Genomic DNA, 20143 nt, shown 5'->3' with positions numbered 1-20143 from the left:
AGAATTTTTCATGCCGTTTGAGAGTTTTAAATTTAAGTCCTGCGCTCCCAAGCGCGTGTGACAAAATCAACATTACAAAACCAAAGATATTGATCCGTTTTAAGCAATTGAGTTTATGTCATCATGATGACTATACACTTTTATACTAATATCACCAATCTGAAGTCAAAAGGATGGGTAATTCCCCTACATTTTATAGGGTGAAATTCAAACTTGTGGAAGGTAGTAACACAAACTTTCCCCATTAGGGAAATTAGCATAATAGAACATAATTAAACTACTGCAACAATGACATCATTTATTTCTCACTCACTCATAAAAATGCTCTCAAACACAATTTAACTGGGTGCTCTAGACTAGAGCCACAGTGTCTGTGCAGCAGAACGTTTGATGTCCATAAATAAGTACATAAATAAAGTCACCTTGATTGTGTCGAGCGGGTGTCCAGCGAACAGAAGACACGCTCCTCCGGCTCCTCCCGCCACAAAGTTCTTTAACGGAGAGATATGTTTCTCCTGGGTACCCTGGAGAAGCTCCAGCTCCAACTCTCCCAACTCTCCCATTCTCTTCTCACGTAATAACCGACTAGACACTCACACACTCTCCTCCGTCCCCGCATGGCGCACGTGACTTCCCTTCTGACCCCCGACGGTTCACCCGGTGCACTTAAACACACACTCAACATCACGTGTCTGCTCCTCTCTTTCTCTGCTGGACTTCCATTGAACCTCTCTCAATTGAAAGGGTCTTTATTGGCATGGGAAACATAGGTTTACATTGTCAAAAGCAAGTGAAATAAACAATAAACAAAAGTGAGATGAAACCAATTTAACAACATCGCTCTCTTGTTCAAGAAGACCAGCTTTTGACCCCTATCGGCCACCCTCTCTGGTACATGACGACACAGGTCTATTGAAAGTTTATTTTTAGGTGTGTATGCAAAGCAATGCACAACTCTACATTTCTTACAGACTCATATTATTAGGTGGGACTTGTGAGGCAAACGTCCCGACTTTAGATTTTCGTCACAGTTCTTCTTCTTCTGCACGCTACTCCTCCTACACGTTTAATCTGAAAACACCATTCAAACGTTTTAACGAGTAGACTGATCTGGATTAGGTTGCTTGCTTTGATATCTTTATACTTGTTAAACTATTCACCTTGTCTTTAATTTTTCTCCATTTTCAGTCACTTTAATGGGACTTCAACATTCTAAAGCTCCCCGTTGTGACATCATCACTTCCACATTTACCGTAAACGATGTCACTTTTGACACATCAGCTACTTTGACCACTTTGCAATCAACTTAGACAAAAAGTTAAGAGTGTGTGACATCTACTTCTCTGCTATTCAAATCTGTACGCGGAACAAATATATCCACTACGGATCTAACGATACAGCTGTTTTAGTAACTGCATTAACACTTTTCCCCCAACTCTTTCCAAACAACTGCCGTTTTGACCACTTCCCCAACACGTCAGACAAAAACTTATATCATATGAAATCTTCCTCTACTTCTCTGCTATGCAAATCTGGTTAGAGCTGTTTGCAGGTGTTTAGAGTGACGAAAGGAAGCTAGCTAATGTCATCTAATAGCGCTATCATATCGCGTCATTGAGCAGCACAAACGGAGCCATTGCTATAGATTCCAATGCATTTCAATGGTAAAAAAGGGCTATACACTAGAATGGTAAAAATAATCTAAAAATGTAGACCTACAGTAACCCCTCTTAAGCTATTAACTCCAACCCAACGCTGAGATCTTTAGACTGACCCTACTTAGATTGATTGTCAAAAGAGTTTTGATACTATATATATATTTTTTACTATAACCATTTAAAATGTGCATAAATTAACATGGGTTTGAATGAGAACCACAGGAATACAGAGGTAGCAATTCAAAATGGTCCTTGGCCAATTAAGCTACAAGACCAACTTTAAAATATTCAGGCTATCAAATTCTTTAACACCTTAATAAACTATAACTACATACATTTGTACAAATTTGAATAACATTACTCACGAACAGTAAGTAATGCAAAAAAAAAACTAAAGCAGGAAGCACCATTAACTCGGTTAATAAAAAAGTGGTCAGACGACGCAGATGCTAAGCTACAGGACTGTTTTGCTAGCACAGACTGGAATATGTTCCGGGATTCTTCAGATAGCATTGAGGAGTACACCACATCAGTCACTGGCTTCATCAATAAGTGCATCGATGATGTCGTCCCCATAGTGACCGTACGTACATACCCCAACCAGAAGCCATGGATTACAGGCAACATCCGCCCTGAGCTAAAGGGTAGAGCTGCCGCTTTCAAGGAGCGGGACTCTAACCCGGACATTTATAAGAAATCCCGCTATGCCCTCCGACGAACCATCAAACAGGCAAAGAGTCAATACAGGACTAAGATTGAATCGTACTACACTGGCTCTGACGCTCGTCGGATGTGGCAGGGCTTGAAAACTATTACAGACTACAAAGGGAAGCACAACCGCGAGCTGCCCAGTGACACAAGACTTCCAAACGAGCTAAACCACTTCTATGCTCGCTTCGAGGCAAGCAACACTGAAGTATGCATGAGAGCACCAGCTGTTCCGGATGACTATGTGATCACGCTCTCCGTAGCCAATGTGAGTAAGACTTTTAAGCAGGTCAACATTCACAAGGCCGCAGGGCCAGATGGATTACCAGGACGTGTACTCCGAGCATGTGCTGACCAACTGGAAAGTGTCTTCACTGACATTTTCAACATGTCCCTGACTGAGTCTGTAATATAAACATGTTTCAAGCAGACCACCATAGTCCCCGTGCCCAAGGACACTAAGATAACCTGCCTAAATGACTACCGACCCGTAGCACAGACGTCTGTAGCCATGAAGTGCTTTGAAAGGCTGGTCATGGCTCACATCAACACCATTATCCCAGAAACCCTAGACCCACTCCAATTTGCATACCGCCCCAACAGATCCACAGATGATGCAATCTCTATTGCACTCCACACTGCCCTTTCCCACCTGGACAAGTGGAACACCTACGTGAGAATGCTATTCATTGACTACAGCTCAGCATTCAACACCATAGTGCCCTCAAAGCTCATCACTAAGCTAAGGATCCTGGGACTAAACACCTCCCTCTGCAACTGGATCCTGGACTTCCTGACGGGCCGCCCCCAGGTGGTAAGGGTAGGTAACAACACATCTGCCACACTGATCCTCAACACGGGGGCCCCTCAGGGGTGCGTGCTCAGTCCCCTCCTGTACTGCCTGTTCACCCATGACTGCATGGCCAGGCACGACTCCAACACGACTCCAAGAAAGCAGGGCTTTCTCCTATAGATCTCCATTTTTATGGAACAGTCTGCCTACCCATGTGAGAGACGCAGACTCAGTCTCAACCTTTAAGTCTTTACTGAAGACTTATCTCTTCAGTAGGTCATATGATTGAGTGTAGTCTGGCCCAGGAGTGTGAAGGTGAACGGAAAGGCTGGAGCAACGAACAGCCCTTGCTGTCTCTGCCAGGCCGGTTCCCCTCTCCACTGGGGTTCTCTGCCTCTAACCCTGTTGCAGGGGCTGAGTCACTGGCTTGCTGGTGCTCTTTCATGCCGTCCCTGGGAGGGGTGCGTCACTTGAGTGGGTTGAGTTACTGACGTGATCTTCCTGTCTGGGTTGGCGCCCCCCCTTGGTTTGTGCTGTGGTGGAGACCTCTGTGGGCTATACTCGGCCTTGTCTCAGGATTGTAAGTTGGTGGTTGGGGATATCCCTCTAGTGGTGCGGGGGCTGTGCTTTGGCGGAGTGGGTGGGGTTATATCCTTCCTGTTTGGCCCTGTCCGGGGGTTTCTTCGGATGGGGCCACAGTGTCTCCGGACCGCTCCTGTCTCAGCCTCCAGTATTTATGCTGCAGTAGTTTATGTGTCGGGGGGCTGGGGTTAGTTGGTTATACCTGGAGTACTTCTCCTGTCTTATCCAGTGTCCTGTGTGAATTTAAGTATGCTCTCTCTAATTCTCTCGTTCTCTCTTTCTCTCTGAGAACCTGAGCCCTAGGACCATACGTCAGGACTACCGGGCATGATGACACCTTGCTGTCCCCAGTCCGCCTGGCCTTGCTGCTATTCCAGTTTCAACTGTTCTGCCTGCGGCTACGAAACCCCTACCTGTCCCAGACCTGCTGTTTTCAACTCTTAATGATCGGCTATGAAAAGCCAACTGAGAGACCTGAGCCCTAGGACCATACGTCGGGACTACCGGCCGTGGTGACTCCTTGCTGTCCCCAGTCCGCCTGGCCTTGCTGCTATTCCAGTTTAAACTGTTCTGCCTGCGGTTATGGAACCCCTACCTGTCCCAGACCTGCTGTTTTCAAACTCTTAATGATCGGCTATGAAAAGCCAACTGAGATTTATTCCTGATTATTATTTGACCATGCTTGTCACTTATGAACATTTTTGAACATCTTGGCATGGTTCTGTTATAATCTCCACCCGGCACAGCCAGAAGAGGACTGGCCACCCCTCATAGCCTGGTTCCTCTCTAGGTTTCTTCCTAGGTTTTCGCCTTTCTAGGGAGTTTTTCCTAGCCACCGTGCTTCTACACCTGCATTACTAGCTGTTTGGGGTTTTAGGCTGGGTTTCTGTACAGCACTTCGAGATATTAGCTGATGTAAGAAGGGCTATATAAAATAAAATTGATTGATTGATTAAGTTTGCCGATGACACAACAATGGTAGGCTTGATCACTGACAACGATGAGACAGCCTAAAGGGAGGAGGTCAGAGACCTGGCCGTGTGGTGCCAGGATAACAACCTCTCCCTCAACGTGACCAAGACAAAGGAGATGATTGTGGACTACAGGAAAAAAAAGAGGACTGAGCACGCCCCCATTCTCATCGACGGGGCTGTAGTGGAACAGATTGAGAGCTTCAAGTTCCTTGGTGTCCACATCACCAACAAACTATCATGGTCCAAACACACCAAGACAGTCGTGAAGAGGCATGACAAAGCCTATTCCCCCTCAGGAGACTGAAAAGATTTGGCATGGGTCCTCAGATCCTCAAAAAATTATACAGCTGCACCATCGAGAGCATCCTGACTGGTTGCATCACCGCCTGGTATGGCAACTGCTCAGCCTCCGACCGCAAGGCACTACAGAGGGTAGTGCGTACTTTTTTTTTTTTTTTTTACATCACTGGGGCCAAGCTTCCTGCCCTCCAGGACCTCTATACCAGGCGGTGTCAGAGGAAGACCCTCAAAATTGTCAAAGACTCCAGTCACCCTAGTCATAGACTGTTCTCTCTGCTACCGCACGGCAAGCGGTAGCGGAGTGCCAAGTCTAGGTCCAAAAGACTTCTCAACAGCTTCTACCCCCAAGCCATAAGACTCCTGAACAGCTAATCATGGCTACCCGGACTATTTGCACTGCCCCCCCACCCCCACCCCCCACCCCATCTTTTTTACGCTGCTGCTACTCTGTTAAATATTTATGTATAGTCACTTTAACTCTACCCACATGTACATATTACTTCAACTACCTCAACTAGCCAGTTGTATTGTTGTATTGTCTGGATGTTATTTTCAGTTGTATTGTTGTATTGTCTGGATGTTATTGTCAGTTATATTGTTGTATTGTCTGGATGTTATTGTCAGTTGTATTGTCTGGATGTTATTGTCAGTTATATTGTTGTATTGTCTGGATGTTATTTTCAGTTGTATTGTTGTATTGTCTGGATGTTATTTTCAGTTGTATTGTTGTATTGTCTGGATGTTATTGTCAGTTGTATTGTTGTATTGTCTGGATGTTGTCACGGATTCTGCTGAGGCTGCTCCTCCTCCTTGTTCGGGCAGGCTTCGGCGTTCGTCGTCCCCGGAGTACTAGCTGCCACCGTTGAATGTTTCTATGTTTGATTGCTTTTGTCTGTCTATTGCACCTGTGTCCGTTTGTGTCTGATTATGTGTTCTATAAGTTGCCTGTTTTGTATTGGTTAGGTTGTGTGTTGTTTTTCGCCTGTCAGTTAGTGCTGCGTGTTTGCTCTGTTTGTTGTTTTGGAGTTTACGCACAGTTTGCGTAATCGCTCGCCTCTGTGTGTTTTTGAGGCCGTTTATTGTATTTTTGCCTAGTGGTTAACTAGTAAACTTTGTTGGACTAAGCTTCGGTGTCCTGCGCCTGACTTCCACACCACACTTACATCAGCCCATGACAGATGATATTATCAGTTGTATTGTCTGGATGTTATTTTCAGTTGTATTGTTATATTGTCTGGATGTTATTGTCAGTTGTATTGTCTGGATGTTATTGTCAGTTGTATTGTTATATTGTCTGGATGTTATTGTCAGTTATATTGTCTGGATGTTATTGTCAGTTGTATTGTTGTATTGTCTGGATGTTATTGTCAGTTGTATTGTTGTATTGTCTGGATGTTATTGTCAGTTGTATTGTTGTATTGTCTGGATGTTATTGTCAGTTGTATTGTTGTATTGTCTGGATGTTATTGTCAGTTGTATTGTTGTATTGTCTGGATGTTATTGTCAGTTGTATTGTTGTATTGTCTGGATGTTATTGTCAGTTGTATTGTTGTATTGTCTGGATGTTAATATCAGTTATATTGTTGTATTGTCTGGATGTTATTGTCAGTTGTATTGTTGTATTGTCTGGATGTTCAAATCAAATCAAATCAAATTGTATTGGTCACATGCGCCGAATACAACAGGTGCAGACATTACAGTGAAATGCTTACTTACAGCCCTTAACCAACAGTGCATTTATTTTAAACAAAAAAAGTAAGAATAAAACAACAACAAAAAAAGTGTTGAGAAAAAAGTAAAATAAAGTGACAGTAGGGAGGCTATATATACAGGGGGGTACCGTTGCAGAGTCAATGTGCGGGGGCACCGGCTAGTTGAGGTAGTTGAGGTAATATGTACATGTGGGTAGAGTTAAAGTGACTATGCATAAATACTTAACAGAGTAGCAGCAGCGTAAAAAGGATGGGGTGGGGGGGCAGTGCAAATAGTCCGGGTAGCCATGATTAGCTGTTCAGGAGTCTTATGGCTTGGGGGTAGAAGCTGTTGAGAAGTCTTTTGGACCTAGACTTGGCACTCCGGTACCGCTTGCCATGCGGTAGCAGAGAGAACAGTCTATGACTAGGGTGGCTGGAGTCTTTGACAATTTTGAGGGCCTTCCTCTGACACCGCCTGGTATAGAGGTCCTGGATGGCAGGAAGCTTTGCCCCAGTGATGTACTGGGCCGTACGCACTACCCTCTGTAGTGCCTTGCGGTCGGAGGCCAAGCAGTTGCCATACCAGGCGGTGATGCAACCAGTCAGGATTCTCTCGATGGTGCAGCTGTAGAATTTTTTGAGGATCTGAGGACCCATGCCAAATCTTTTTAGTCTCCTGAGGGGGAATAGGCTTTGTCGTGCCCTCTTCACGACTGTCTTGGTGTGTTTGGACCATGATAGTTCGTTGGTGATGTGGACACCAAGGAACTTGAAGCTCTCAACCTGTTCCACTACAGCCCCGTCGATGAGAATGGGGGCGTGCTCAGTCCTCTTTTTTTTCCTGTAGTCCACAATCATCTCCTTTGTCTTGGTCACGTTGAGGGAGAGGTTGTTGTCCTGGCACCACACGGCCAGATCTCTGACCTCCTCCCTATAGGCTGTCTCATCGTTGTCGGTGATCAGGCCTACCACTGTTGTGTCGTCGGCAAACTTAATGATGGTGTTGGAGTCGTGCCTGGCCATGCTGTCATGGGTGAACAGAGAGTACAGGAGGGGACTGAGCACGCACCCCTGAGGGGCCCCCGTGTTGAGGATCAGTGTGGCAGATGTGTTGTTACCTACCCTTACCACCTGGGGGCGGCCCGTCAGGAAGTCCAGGATCCAGTTGCAGAGGGAGGTGTTTAGTCCCAGGATCCTTAGCTTAGTGATGAGCTTAGAGGGCACTATGGTGTTGAATGCTGAGCTGTAGTCAATGAATAGCATTCTCACGTAGGTGTTCCTCTGGTCCAGGTGGGAAAGGGCAGTGTGGAGTGCGATAGAGATTGCATCATCTGTGGATCTGTTGGGGCGGTATGCAAATTGGAGTGGGTCTAGGGTTTCTGGGATTATGCTGTTGATGTGAGCCATGACCAGTCTTTCAAAGCACTTCATGGCTACAGACGTCAGTGCTACGGGTCGGTAGTCATTTAGGCAGGTTATCTTAGAGTTCTTGGGCACGGGGACTATGGTGGTCTGCTTGAAACATGTTGGTATTACAGACTCAGTCAGGGACATGTTGCCAGACATGTTGGAAATGTCAATGAAGACACTTGCCAGTTGGTCAGCACATGCTCGGAGTACACGTCCTTGTAATCCGTCTGGCCCTGCGGCCTTGTGAATGTTGACCTGCTTAAAAGTCTTACTCACATCGGCTACGGAGAGCGTGATCACATAGTCATCCGGAACAGCTGGTGCTCTCATGCATGCTTCAGTGTTGCTTGCCTCGAAGCGAGCATAGAAGTGGTTTAGCTCGTCTGGTAGGCTTGTGTCACTGGGCAGCTCGCGGCTGTGCTTCCCTTTGTAGTCTGTAATAGTTTTCAAGCCCTGCCACATCCGACGAGCGTCAGAGCCAGTGTAGTATGATTCAATCTTAGACCTGTATTGACTCTTTGCCTGTTTGATGGTTCGTCGGAGGTCATAGCGGGATTTCTTATAAGCGTCCGGGTTAGAGTCCCGTTCCTTGAAAGCGGCAGCTCTACCCTTTAGCTCAGTGCGGATGTTTCCTGTAATCCATGGCTTCTGGTTGGGGTATGTACGTACGGTCACTGTGGGGACGACATCATCGATGCACTTATTGATGAAGCCAGTGACTGATGTGGTGTACTCCTCAATGCTGTCTGAAGAATCCCGGAACATGTTCCAGTCTGTGCTAGCAAAACAGTCCTGTAGCTTAGCATCTGCGTCATCTGACCACTTTTTTATTAACCGAATCACTGGTGCTTCCTGCTTCAGTTTTTGCTTATAAGCAGGAATCAGGAGGATAGAGTTATGGTCAGATTTGCCAAATGGAGGGCGAGGGAGAGCTTTGTATGCGTCTCTGTTTGTGGAGTAAAGGTGGTCTAGAGTTTTTTTCCCTCTGGTTGCACATTTAACATGCTGGTAGAAATTAGGTAGAACGGATTTAAGTTTCCCTGCATTAAAGTCCCCGGCCACTAGGAGCGCTGCATCTGGATGAGCGTTTTCTTGTTGATTAATGGCCTTGTACAACTCATTCAGTGCAATCTTAATGCCAGCATTGGTTTGTGGTGGTAAATAGACAGCTATGAAAAATATAGATGAAAACTCTCTTGGTAAATAGTGTGGTCTACAGCTTATCATAAGATACTCTACCTCAGGCGAGCAAAACCTCGAGACTTCCTTAATATTAGATTTTATGCAACAGCTGTTGTTTACAAATATACACAGACCGCCACCCCTTGTCTTACCAGAGTCAGCCGTTCTGTCCTGCCGATGTAGCGTATAGCCTGCTAGCTGAATGTTATCATTGTTGTCGTTCAGCCACGACTCCGTGAAACATAAGATATTACAGTTTTTAATGTCCCGTTGGTAGGATAACCGTAATCTTAAATCGTCCATTTTATTCTCAAAAGATTGAACGTTGGCTAATAGGATTGATGGAAGAGGCAGTTTACTCGCTCGCCGTCGGATCCTTTCAAGGCATCCGGATCTGCGTCCGCGATATCTCCGTCTCTTCCTCACGCGAATGACGGGGATTTGGGCCTTGTCGGGTGTCTGTATGATATCCTTCGCGGCCGCCTCGTTGAAGAAAAAATCTTCGTCCAATGCGAGGTGAGTAATCGCTGTCCTGATATCCAGAAGCTCTTTTTGGTTATAAGAGACGATGGCAGAAACATTATGTACAAAATAAATTACAAATAACGCGGAAAAACACACATAATAGTACAATTGGTTAGAGGGCTGTAAAACGGCAGCCATCTTCTCCGGCGCTGTTTCAATGGCTATTGTAGCTATTGTTATTGTCAGTTGTATTGTCTGGATGTTATTGTCAGTTGTATTGTCTGGATGTTATTGTCAGTTATATTGTTATATTGTCTGGATGTTATTGTCAGTTGTATTGTTGAATTGTCTGGATGTTATTGTCAGTTGTATTGATGTATTGTCTGGATGTTATTGTCAGTTGTATTGTTGTATTGTCTGGATGTTATTGTCAGTTATATTGTCTGGATGTTATTGTCAGTTGTATTGTTGTATTGTCTGGATGTTATTGTCAGTTATATTGTCTGGATGTTATTGTCAGTTGTATTGTTGTATTGTCTGGATGTTATTGTCAGTTGTATTGTTGTATTGTCTGGATGTTATTGTCAGTTATATTGTCTGGATGTTATTGTCAGTTGTATTGTTGTATTGTCTGGATGTTATTGTCAGTTGTATTGTTGTAGTGTCTGGATGTTATGGCCAGTTGTAAAGTTGTATTGTCTGGATGTGATGGTCAGTTGTATTGTTGCATCCAGACCCTACAGATCCACCACTGCACTGTTTATATTTATCTATCCAGTTTTGTTTTCTTGTTTGTTTTTTTCACACACACAAACACACCCACACCCACACCCACACCCACAATAAGTAACATTGTAGTGGTATCTTGGTTATGCATAGTCCCTTTTTATTAGTAGCTGTGGGGTAAATTAATACGATACACGATGCAACAAGCAGGTACAATATCACCTGTTTCACCCTCCCCTCTTATAAGTCCATCCTCCCTCCCAAATGTCCTCCCTCCCAGTAGCTCTGTGAGGCTTCTGATATTATTGATATTATTATTGATATTATTATTAACATTAGTCACATACTTATTGGTTATTGTAAAGTATTCATATTTAAAGATTTCCCTTTTCTAGTTTTTGTTGTTTTTCTTGAAGTTTATAGTTGTAAAAGAAGGCTGAGACATACAGACAGACAGATAGACCGACAGGTTCATTTCCTATTGATTTCTATTATGATTTTTCACCTCATTACTTAAAAACTGAATTGACCCTGACAGCCAGACAGATATGCCACATTCACGTCTTAGTCGGAACTAGGAAACTCCTAAATCTCTGACATGCTAATTGTTGTAGTTATAAACTTGCCGCATTCAAAGAATTAGCAAGTCGGAAATTTCAGACTTTCCTATTTCCGACTAGCATAGAGCAGAGGCTGGAGGAAGACCAGACAGGAGTCTGTAGAGCGGATTGGGTTCATTCCAGTTTTTCTTATAGTTTCTCTGCTCACAACGCCATTAAAAGTGTTCAACCACATTAATATGACATATCAATCTTCTGAGATGCCAGGGCAACTGATATAAGTTGACCTGGAACAACACCACAGACAGGCCTCTGTGCTCTGGGCCAAACAGGCTTCTCTCCTGTTCCTCTTTGCCCTGGCGTGATGCGTTGAGCTTCAGCTCCTGGCGATGATGTAATGATGTTATGTTCTTTAAACGTTGGCTGAACATTGGCTCGCCATTAAACCAACGTTATTCTGTTGGACGTGTACATTTTACAGTTCTGACATTTCTTATCAATAATCAACATTAACTAAGACATTGTTACAGGTATGACATTTCTTATCAATAATCAGCGTTAACTAATAAATTGTTGCAGGTATGACATTTCGTATCAATAATCAGCGTTAACTAAATTGTTACAGGTATGATATTTCTTATCAATAATCAGCGTTAACTAAAAATTGTCAATCTCCCTCTCTCTCTCCTACCCCCCTCTTGCCTCCCTCTCGCCTCCCTCTCTCCTCCCTCTCTCCTCCCTCTCACTACCCCCCTCTCTCCTCCTCCTCCTCCTCCTCCTCCTCCTCCTCCTCCTCCTCCTCCTCCTCCTCCTCCAGCCCAGTAGTAAGGTTTGCTACAGAGCTTGCCTAGTCCATGGATTCCATAGGCTTCTAATGTGTGTGTGTTTTTATTATCCTTGGGAGTACCAGAAGTCCTCACCAGGATAGGCTTCTAATGTGTGTGTGTGTTTGTGTGTGTTTGTTTTTATTATCCTTGGGAGTACCAGAAGTCCTCACCAGGATAGGCTTCTAATGTGTGTGTGTGTTTGTGTGTGTTTGTTTTTATTATCCTTGGGAGTACCAGAAGTCCTCACCAGGATAGGCTTCTAATGTGTGTGTGTGTGTGTGTGTGTGTGTTTGTTTTTATTATCCTTGGGAGTACCAGAAGTCCTCACCAGGATAGGCTTCTAATGTGTGTGTGTGTTTGTGTGTGTTTGTTTTTATTATCCTTGGGAGTACCAGAAGTCCTCACCAGGATAGGCTTCTAATGTGTGTGTGTGTGTGTGTGTTTGTTTTTATTATCCTTGGGAGTACCAGAAGTCCTCACCAGGATAGGCTTCTAATGTGTGTGTGTGTGTGTGTGTTTGTGTTTTTATTATCCTTGGGAGTACCAGAAGTCCTCACCAGGATAGGCTTCTAATGTGTGTGTGTGTGTGTGTGTGTTTTTGTTTTTATTATCCTTGGGAGTACCAGAAGTCCTCACCAGGATAGGCTTCTAATGTGTTTGTGTGTGTGTGTGTTTTTGTTTTTATTATCCTTGGGAGTACCAGAAGTCCTCACCAGGATAGGCTTCTAATGTGTGTGTGTGTGTGTGTGTTTTTGTTTTTATTATCCTTGGGAGTACCAGAAGTCCTCACCAGGATAGGCTTCTAATGTGTTTGTGTGTGTTTTTGTTTTTATTATCCTTGGGAGTACCAGAAGTCCTCACCAGGATAGGCTTCTAATGTGTTTGTGTGTGTGTTTGTTTTTATTATCCTTGGGAGTACCAGAAGTCCTCACCAGGATAGTAAAACAAAGAAGATTCTGACAAGTGGGGACATTTCACCGGTCCCCACAAGGAAAAAGGCTATTTTTAGCTTAGGGGTTAGGGTTAGAATTACAAATTAGGATTAGGATAAAGGTTAGGATTAGGGGTTAAGGTTAGGGTTAGGATAAGGGTTAGGGTTAGGGAAAATATGATTTTGAATGGGAATCAATTGTTTGGTCCCCACAAGGATAGTAAAACAAATGTGTGTGTGTACTAACACCCTTCTGTAGGACGGGTAGGGAGGATGGATGGAATATATGGATAAACGGACAGAGGAGCATGACCTTTCTTAAGGCATTAGTTTTCTCCTCACTGCATGGTTGGGGGCAGGGAGAGAGCGCACGCACACAAACAATTCATTTACAAACACAGCGACACAGAAAAATAACCCCACAAATCTCCCCCAAAACATCATTTAAAATGTTGTACCAACACTGATGTAAAAAAGCCAAACATAACGTAATGTCTTTGTGATTAATACACACTCACCTTTTCTCTGTCTATCTCTGAGAAGGAGGATATTCCCCCTCTCTCAGGGGATGAGAGATGGAGAGAAGGAGGGATGGAGAGGAGAGGGATGGAGAGGAGAGGGATGGAGAGAGGAGGGATGGAGAGAGGAGGGATGGAGAGAGGAGGGATGGAGAGAGGAGGGATGGAGAGGAGAGGGATGGAGGGAGAAGGAGGGATGGAGAGAGGAGGGATGGAGAGGAGAGGGATGGAGAGGAGAGGGATGGAGAGAGGAGGGATGGAGAGAGGAGGGATGGAGAAAGGAGGGATGGAGAGGAGGGATGGAGAGGAGAGGGATGGAGAGAGAAGGGATGGAGAAAGGAGGGATGGAGAGAGGAGGGATGGAGAGAGGAGGGATGGAGAGAGGAGGGATGGAGAGGAGAGGGATGGAGGGAGAAGGAGGGATGGAGAGAGGAGGGATGGAGAGAGGAGGGATGGAGAGGAGAGGGATGGAGAGAGGAGGGATGGAGAGAGGAGGGATGGAGAGAGGAGGGATGGAGAGAGGAGGGATGGAGAGGAGGAGGGATGGAGAGAGAAGGGATGGAGAGGAGGGATGGAGAGAGGAGGAGGATGGTTGGACTAAGAGTGTCAGGGTTTGGTCGGGCTCTTAGGTGTGTTTTTTATTGAACTTTTATGTATTCAGGGGAGCCCAATTAAAACCAGGGTTTCATTCTCAATGGTGCCCTGAGAACAAACAATTCCCAAATCAACATGATCATTCAATAAAACAGCAAAAATCAGCAGTTACAGATACACTACATTACAACAACACAAATACATGATTAAAGTCAACTAAAACACTTGCAAACATCACAGTTCATTCTTCATCAGCATTCTAAACTGCCCTATTGGCACCAGGGATTCAAGATGTAATGAGGTTTGTAAATGATACCAAACATAGGGAGCGTTGAAACTAAAGGCTGATTTAACTAGGTTGGTAGAGACACGAGGGACCTCGAGAGTTAACCAACCCTGGGAGCGGGTTTGGTGCCTTGTATTTTTATACTTTAACAGAGAAGTGAGATATGTTGGACGCTTTGTGAACAGAAAGGGAGTAATGACGTGATCTACTGGACTTTAGAGAGGTCCAGCCGGCCTTCTGATAGTGGACGCAGTGGTGAGTATTAAGCCTGTCACCTGTGATAAAGCGAAGCGCACTATGGTACACTGAATCCAAGAGTTTTAGAGTAGAGGCTGCTGCATTCTGATCAATGGTGTCACCAGGTGTGTCAACGAGCTGATCTGTAAACGGCTTCCCTACATACTGTACCACCAAGGAATGTACTGGTCTGATGGCAGTGGTGTCAGTAATGATGGGTCTTCATGTGGGCAGTCTGATGGCAGTGGTATCAGTAATGATGGGGTCTTCATGTAGGCAGTCTGATGGCAGTGGTATCAGTAATGATGGGGTCTTCATGTAGGCAGTCTGATGGCAGTGGTATCAGTAATGATGGGGTCTTCATGTAGGCAGTCTGATGGCAGTGGTATCAGTAATGATGGGGTCTTCATGTAGGCAGTCTGATGGCAGTGGTGTCAGTAATGATGGGGTCTTCATGTGGGCAGTCTGATGGCAGTGGTGTCAGTAATGATGGGTCTTCATGTAGGCAGTCTGATGGCAGTGGTATCAGTAATGATGGGGTCTTCACGTGGGCAGTCTGATGGCAGTGGTATCAGTAATGATGGGGTCTTCATGTGGGCAGTCTGATGGCAGTGGTGTCAGTAATGATGGGGTCTTCATGTAGGCAGTCTGATGGCAGTGGTATCAGTAATGATGGGGTCTTCATGTAGGCAGTCTGATGGCAGTGGTGTCAGTAATGATGGGGTCTTCATGTAGGCAGTCTGATGGCAGTGGTGTCAGTAATGATGGGGTCTTCATGTAGGCAGTCTGATGGCAGTGGTGTCAGTAATGATGGGGTCTTCATGTAGGCAGTCTGATGGCAGTGGTATCAGTAATGATGGGGTCTTCATGTAGGCAGTCTGATGGCAGTGGTATCAGTAATGATGGGGTCTTCATGTAGGCAGTCTGATGGCAGTGGTGTCAGTAATGATGGGGTCTTCATGTAGGCAGTCTGATGGCAGTAATGATGGGGTCTTCATGTAGGCAGTCTGATGGCAGTGGTATCAGTAATGATGGGGTCTTCATGTAGGCAGTCTGATGGCAGTGGTATCAGTAATGATGGGGTCTTCATGTGGGCAGTCTGATGGTGTGTGTTCTGTTCTATCTAACTGGGCCTGTCCAGTATTCCGGAGAAGGAGGGGCCTATTGGAGGAGGCGGGGGGTCTTGATTGACAGGGGAGGCGGGGCCAGAGCTCTCATTTCCTGTAGGGGCGGGCCCTCGGCCGCTGTATTGACCAATGAAAGAGCCGTCCTCATTGAACTGGATGTCGACGCTGTCTCCGTATTCGGCGAGGGAGTCGTCACTCCCCAGTTTACTCTCCACACACAGTGACGGCTGACTGACTGACCGCTTCTCATCACCATCACTATGGAGACAGAGAAATAGCTACGTATGAACACCATGTTAAAACAATTTAGAACGAAGAGAGAGATAGAAAGAGAACTCACCTTTCCAGAGATCTTCAGATACGGAGCAGCATGGGGAAGAAAGGGAGGTTATATTTAGAGGTTAGAGGTCAGGGTTAGGGTTATTGGAGCTTAAAAAACGTATGTTTTGTGTGTGTTGTGTAAAGATTTGTGTGTTGTGTAAAGATGTGTGTGTGTGTTGTGTAAAGATGTGTGTTTGTTGTGAAAAGATGTGTGTGTGTGTTGTTTAAAGATGTGTGTTTGTTGTGTAAAGATGTGTTTGTTGTGTAAATATGTGTTTGTTGTGTAAATATGTGTTTGTTGTGTAAAGATGTGTTTGTTGTGTAAATATGTGTTTGTTGTGTAAAGATGTGTTTGTTGTGTAAATATGTGTGTGTGTGTTGTTTAAAGATGTGTGTGTTGTGAAAAGATGTGTGTGTGTGTTGTTTAAAGATGTGTGTTTGTTGTGTAAAGATGTGTGTGTGTGTTGTTTAAAGATGTGTGTTTGTTGTGTAAATATGTGTTTGTTGTGTAAATATGTGTTTGTTGTGTAAAGATGTGTTTGTTGTGTAAATATGTGTGTGTGTGTTGTGTAAAGATGTGTGTGTTGTGTAAAGATTTGTGTGTTGTGTAAAGATGTGTGTGTGTGTTGTGTAAAGATGTGTGTGTTGTGTAAAGATGTGTGTGTGTGTTGTGTAAAGATGTGTGTGTTGTGTAAAGATGTGTGTGTTGTGTAAAGATGTGTACGTGTATTGTGTAAACCCAGCTAAGAACAAACGTTCCCATAACTTTAGAGAACATTCCCTTAAGGCTCTCAAGGGACCATTCCCTTAAAGTCAAACAGAACTTGTTCTCAGAATATCCTGTATTAATGTTCTAGACACGTTTCATGGGAACGTTGGAAGAACATTTCTGTGTATCAGTTGTCAGGACATCACCTTATGGGCCCAAAGAAACGTTCCACGATGTGTGTGTCTGTTGGGTAGAGATGTGTGTGTCTGTTGGGTAAAGATGTGTGTGTCTGTTGGGTAAGGATGTGTGTGTCTGTTGGGTAAAGATGTGTGTGTCTGTTGGGTAGAGATGTGTGTGTCTGTTGGGTAGAGATGTGTGTGTCTGTTGGGTAAAGATGTGTGTGTCTGTTGGGTAAAGATGTGTGTGTCTGTTGGGTAAAGATGTGTGTGTCTGTTGGGTAAGGATGTGTGTGTCTGTTGGGTAAAGATGTGTGTGTCTGTTGGGTAGAGATGTGTGTGTCTGTTGGGTAGAGATGTGTGTGTCTGTTGGGTAAAGATGTGTGTGTCTGTTGGGTAAAGATGTGTGTGTCTGTTGGGTAAAGATGTGTGTGTCTGTTGGGTAAAGATGTGTGTGTCTGTTGGGTAAAGATGTGTGTGTCTGTTGGGTAAAGATGTGTGTGTCTGTTGGGTAAAGATGTGTGTGTCTGTTGGGTAAAGATGTGTGTGTCTGTTGGGTAAAGATGTGTGTGTCTGTTGGGTAAAGATGTGTGTGTGTGTTGGGTAAAGATGTGTGTGTCTGTTGGGTAGAGATGTGTGTGTCTGTTGGGTAAGGATGTGTGTGTCTGTTGGGTAGAGATGTGTGTGTGTGTTGGGTAAAGATGTGTGTGTCTGTTGGGTAAGGATGTGTGTGTCTGTTGGGTAAAGATGTGTGTGTCTGTTGGGTAGAGATGTGTGTGTCTGTTGGGTAGAGATGTGTGTGTGTTGGGTAGAGATGTGTGTGTGTTGGGTAGAGATGTGTGTATGGTTAGAGATGACAAACCTGTACTCTCCGAAAGTCTCATCTTTCATTGGCCGAGCCTCAGAGTCCATCTGATTCTCTTCCTTGTCTTTGACTGGAGGAGAGAGGCACGTTAGTGCTGGGCTGGAACAAAAACAGCCTGCATCTCAGTGTGAATACGTATAGTAGACGGACGGACGGACAGACAGACACTTTATTCATCCCAGAGGGGAAATGTCAATGTGTACGTGCGTGTGTGTGTAGTTACCTGTGTGTGTGTGTGTAGTTACCTGTGTGTGTGTGTGTGTAGTTACCTGTGTGTGTGTGTAGTTACCTGTGTGTGTGTGTGTAGTTACCTGTGTGTGTGTGCAGTTACCTGTGTGTGTGTGTGTGTAGTTACCTGTGTGTGTGTGCAGTTACCTGTGTGTGTGTGTAGTTACCTGTGTGTGTAGTTAAGTGCGTGTGTGTGTAGTTACCTGTGTGTGTTTGTGTGTGTAGTTACCTGTGTGTGTGTGTGTGTAGTTACGTGCGTGTGTGTGTAGTTACCTGTGTTTGTGTGCGTAGTTACCTGTGTGTGTGTGTGTAGTTACCTGTGTGTGTGTGCAGTTACCTGTGTGTGTGTAGTTACCTGTGTGTGTGTAGTTAAGTGTGTGTGTGTAGTTACCTGTGTTTGTGTGCGTAGTTACCTGTGTGTGGTGTGTGTAGTTACCTGTGTTTGTGTGCGTAGTTACGTGTCTGTATGTGTGTAGTTATGTGCGTTTGTGTAGTTACCTGTGTGTGTTTGTGTAGTTACTTGCGTGTGTGTGTAGTTACGTGTGTGTGTGTATATTTACGTGTGTGTTTGTGTGTAGTTATGTGTGTGTGTGTAGTTACCTGTGTGTGTGTGTAGTTACCTGCGTGTTTGTGTGTAGTTACCTGCGTGTTTGTGTGTAGTTACCTGCGTGTGTGTGTGTAGTTACCTGTGTGTGTGTGTAGTTACCTGCATGTTTGTGTGTGTAGTTACCTGTGTGTGTGTGTGTGTAGTTACCTGTGTGTGTGTGTAGTTACCTGTGTGTGTGTGTGTGTAGTTACCTGTGTGTGTGTAGTTACCTGTGTGTGTGTAGTTACATGCGTGTTTGTGTGTAGTTACCTGTGTGTGTGTGTGTGTGTGTAGTTACCTGCGTTTGTAGTTACGTATGTGTGTGTAGTTACCATATTATATTATTATAGTTACCTGTGCGTGTGTCTGTAGTTACATGTGTGTGTGTGTGTAGTTACCTCTGTGTGTGTGTAGTTACCTGTGTGTGTGTGTAGTTACCTGTGTGTGTGTAGTTACCTGTGTGTGTGTGTAGTTACCTGCATGTGTGTGTAGTTACCTGTGTGTGTGTGTGTGTGTGTGTAGTTACCTGTGTGTGTGTGTAGTTACCTGTGTGTGTGTGTGTAGTTACCTGTGTGTGTGTGTAGTTACCTGTGTGTGTGTAGTTACCTGTGTGTGTGTGTGTGTAGTTACCTGTGTGTGTGTAGTTACCTGTGTGTGTATTTACCTGTGTGTGTGTAGTTACCTGTGTGTGTGTGTGTGTGTAGTTACCTGTGTGTGTGTGTGTAGTTACCTGTGTGTGTGTGTAGTTACCTGTGTGTGTGTGTAGTTACCTGTGTGTGAAGTTACCTGTGTGTGTGTAGTTACCTGTGTGTGTGTGTGTAGTTACGTGTGTGTGTGTAGTTACCTGTGTGTGTGTGTGTGTGTGTAGTTACCTGTGTGTGTGTGTGTGTGTGTAGTTACCTGTGTTTGTAGTTACGTATGTGTGTGTAGTTACCATATTATATTATTATAGTTACCTGTGTGTGTCTGTAGTTACATGTGTGTGTGTGTGTAGTTACCTCTGTGTTTGTGTAGTTACCTGTGTGTGTGTGTAGTTACCTGTGTGTGTGTAGTTACCTGTGTGTGTGTGTAGTTACCTGCATGTGTGTGTAGTTACCTGTGTGTGTGTGTGTGTGTGTAGTTACCTGTGTGTGTGTGTAGTTACCTGTGTGTGTGTGTAGTTACCTGTGTGTGTGTGTGTGTAGTTACCTGTGTGTGTGTGTGTAGTTACCTGTGTGTGTGTAGTTACCTGTGTGTGTATTTACCTGTGTGTGTAGTTACCTGTGTGTGTGTGTGTGTGTAGTTACCTGTGTGTGTTTGTAGTTACCTGTGTGTGTGTGTAGTTACCTGTGTGTGTAGTTACCTGTGTGTGTGTGTAGTTACCTGTGTGTGTGTGTAGTTACGTGTGTGTGTGTAGTTACCTGTGTGTGTGTGTGTGTAGTTACATGTGTGTGTGTGTGTAGTTACCTGTGTGTGTGTGTGTGTGTGTGTGTAGTTACCGGTGTGTGTGTAGTTACCTGTGTGTGTGTGTGTGTGTAGTTACCGGTGTGTGTGTGTAGTTACCTGTGTGTGTGTGTGTAGTTACCTGTGTGTGTGTGTGTGTGTGTAGTTACCTGTGTGTGTGTGTGTGTAGATACCTGTGTGTGTGTGTGTAGTTACCTGTGTGTGTGTGTGTGTGTAGTTACCTGTGTGTGTGTGTGTAGTTAC

The 20143-nt window shown here is 44.6% G+C and overlaps 1 protein-coding gene and 1 long non-coding RNA gene across 2 annotated transcripts in view; both read right to left on the bottom strand.

Moving 5' to 3' along the window:
- Window positions 1-580, bottom strand: part of LOC311115467 (mitochondrial carnitine/acylcarnitine carrier protein-like) — a 40808-nt gene extending 40228 nt beyond the window's left edge. Inside the window, exon 1 of the mRNA XM_084190641.1 lies at window positions 423-580. Coding sequence (XP_084046767.1) covers window positions 423-563 — 141 coding nt within the window. The 5' untranslated portion in view covers window positions 564-580. The remainder of the gene's footprint in view (window positions 1-422) is intronic.
- Window positions 581-13951: 13371 nt separating this feature from the next.
- LOC311115465 lies at window positions 13952-16097 on the bottom strand. The gene is made up of 2 exons (XR_014611261.1): window positions 15913-16097; window positions 13952-15830 (listed from the first exon to the last, which is right to left on the bottom strand). It is a non-coding gene; the product is annotated as an uncharacterized lncRNA (long non-coding RNA).
- Window positions 16098-20143: the final 4046 nt, after the last annotated feature.

This window comes from Coregonus lavaretus, assembly GCF_964263955.1.
Source record: "Coregonus lavaretus genome assembly, contig: HAP1_SCAFFOLD_712, whole genome shotgun sequence".
NCBI classification, from domain to species: Eukaryota; Metazoa; Chordata; class Actinopteri; order Salmoniformes; family Salmonidae; genus Coregonus; species Coregonus lavaretus.
Note: the sequence above shows the minus strand (reverse complement) of the source record. Positions and strands in the feature narration are given on the sequence as shown.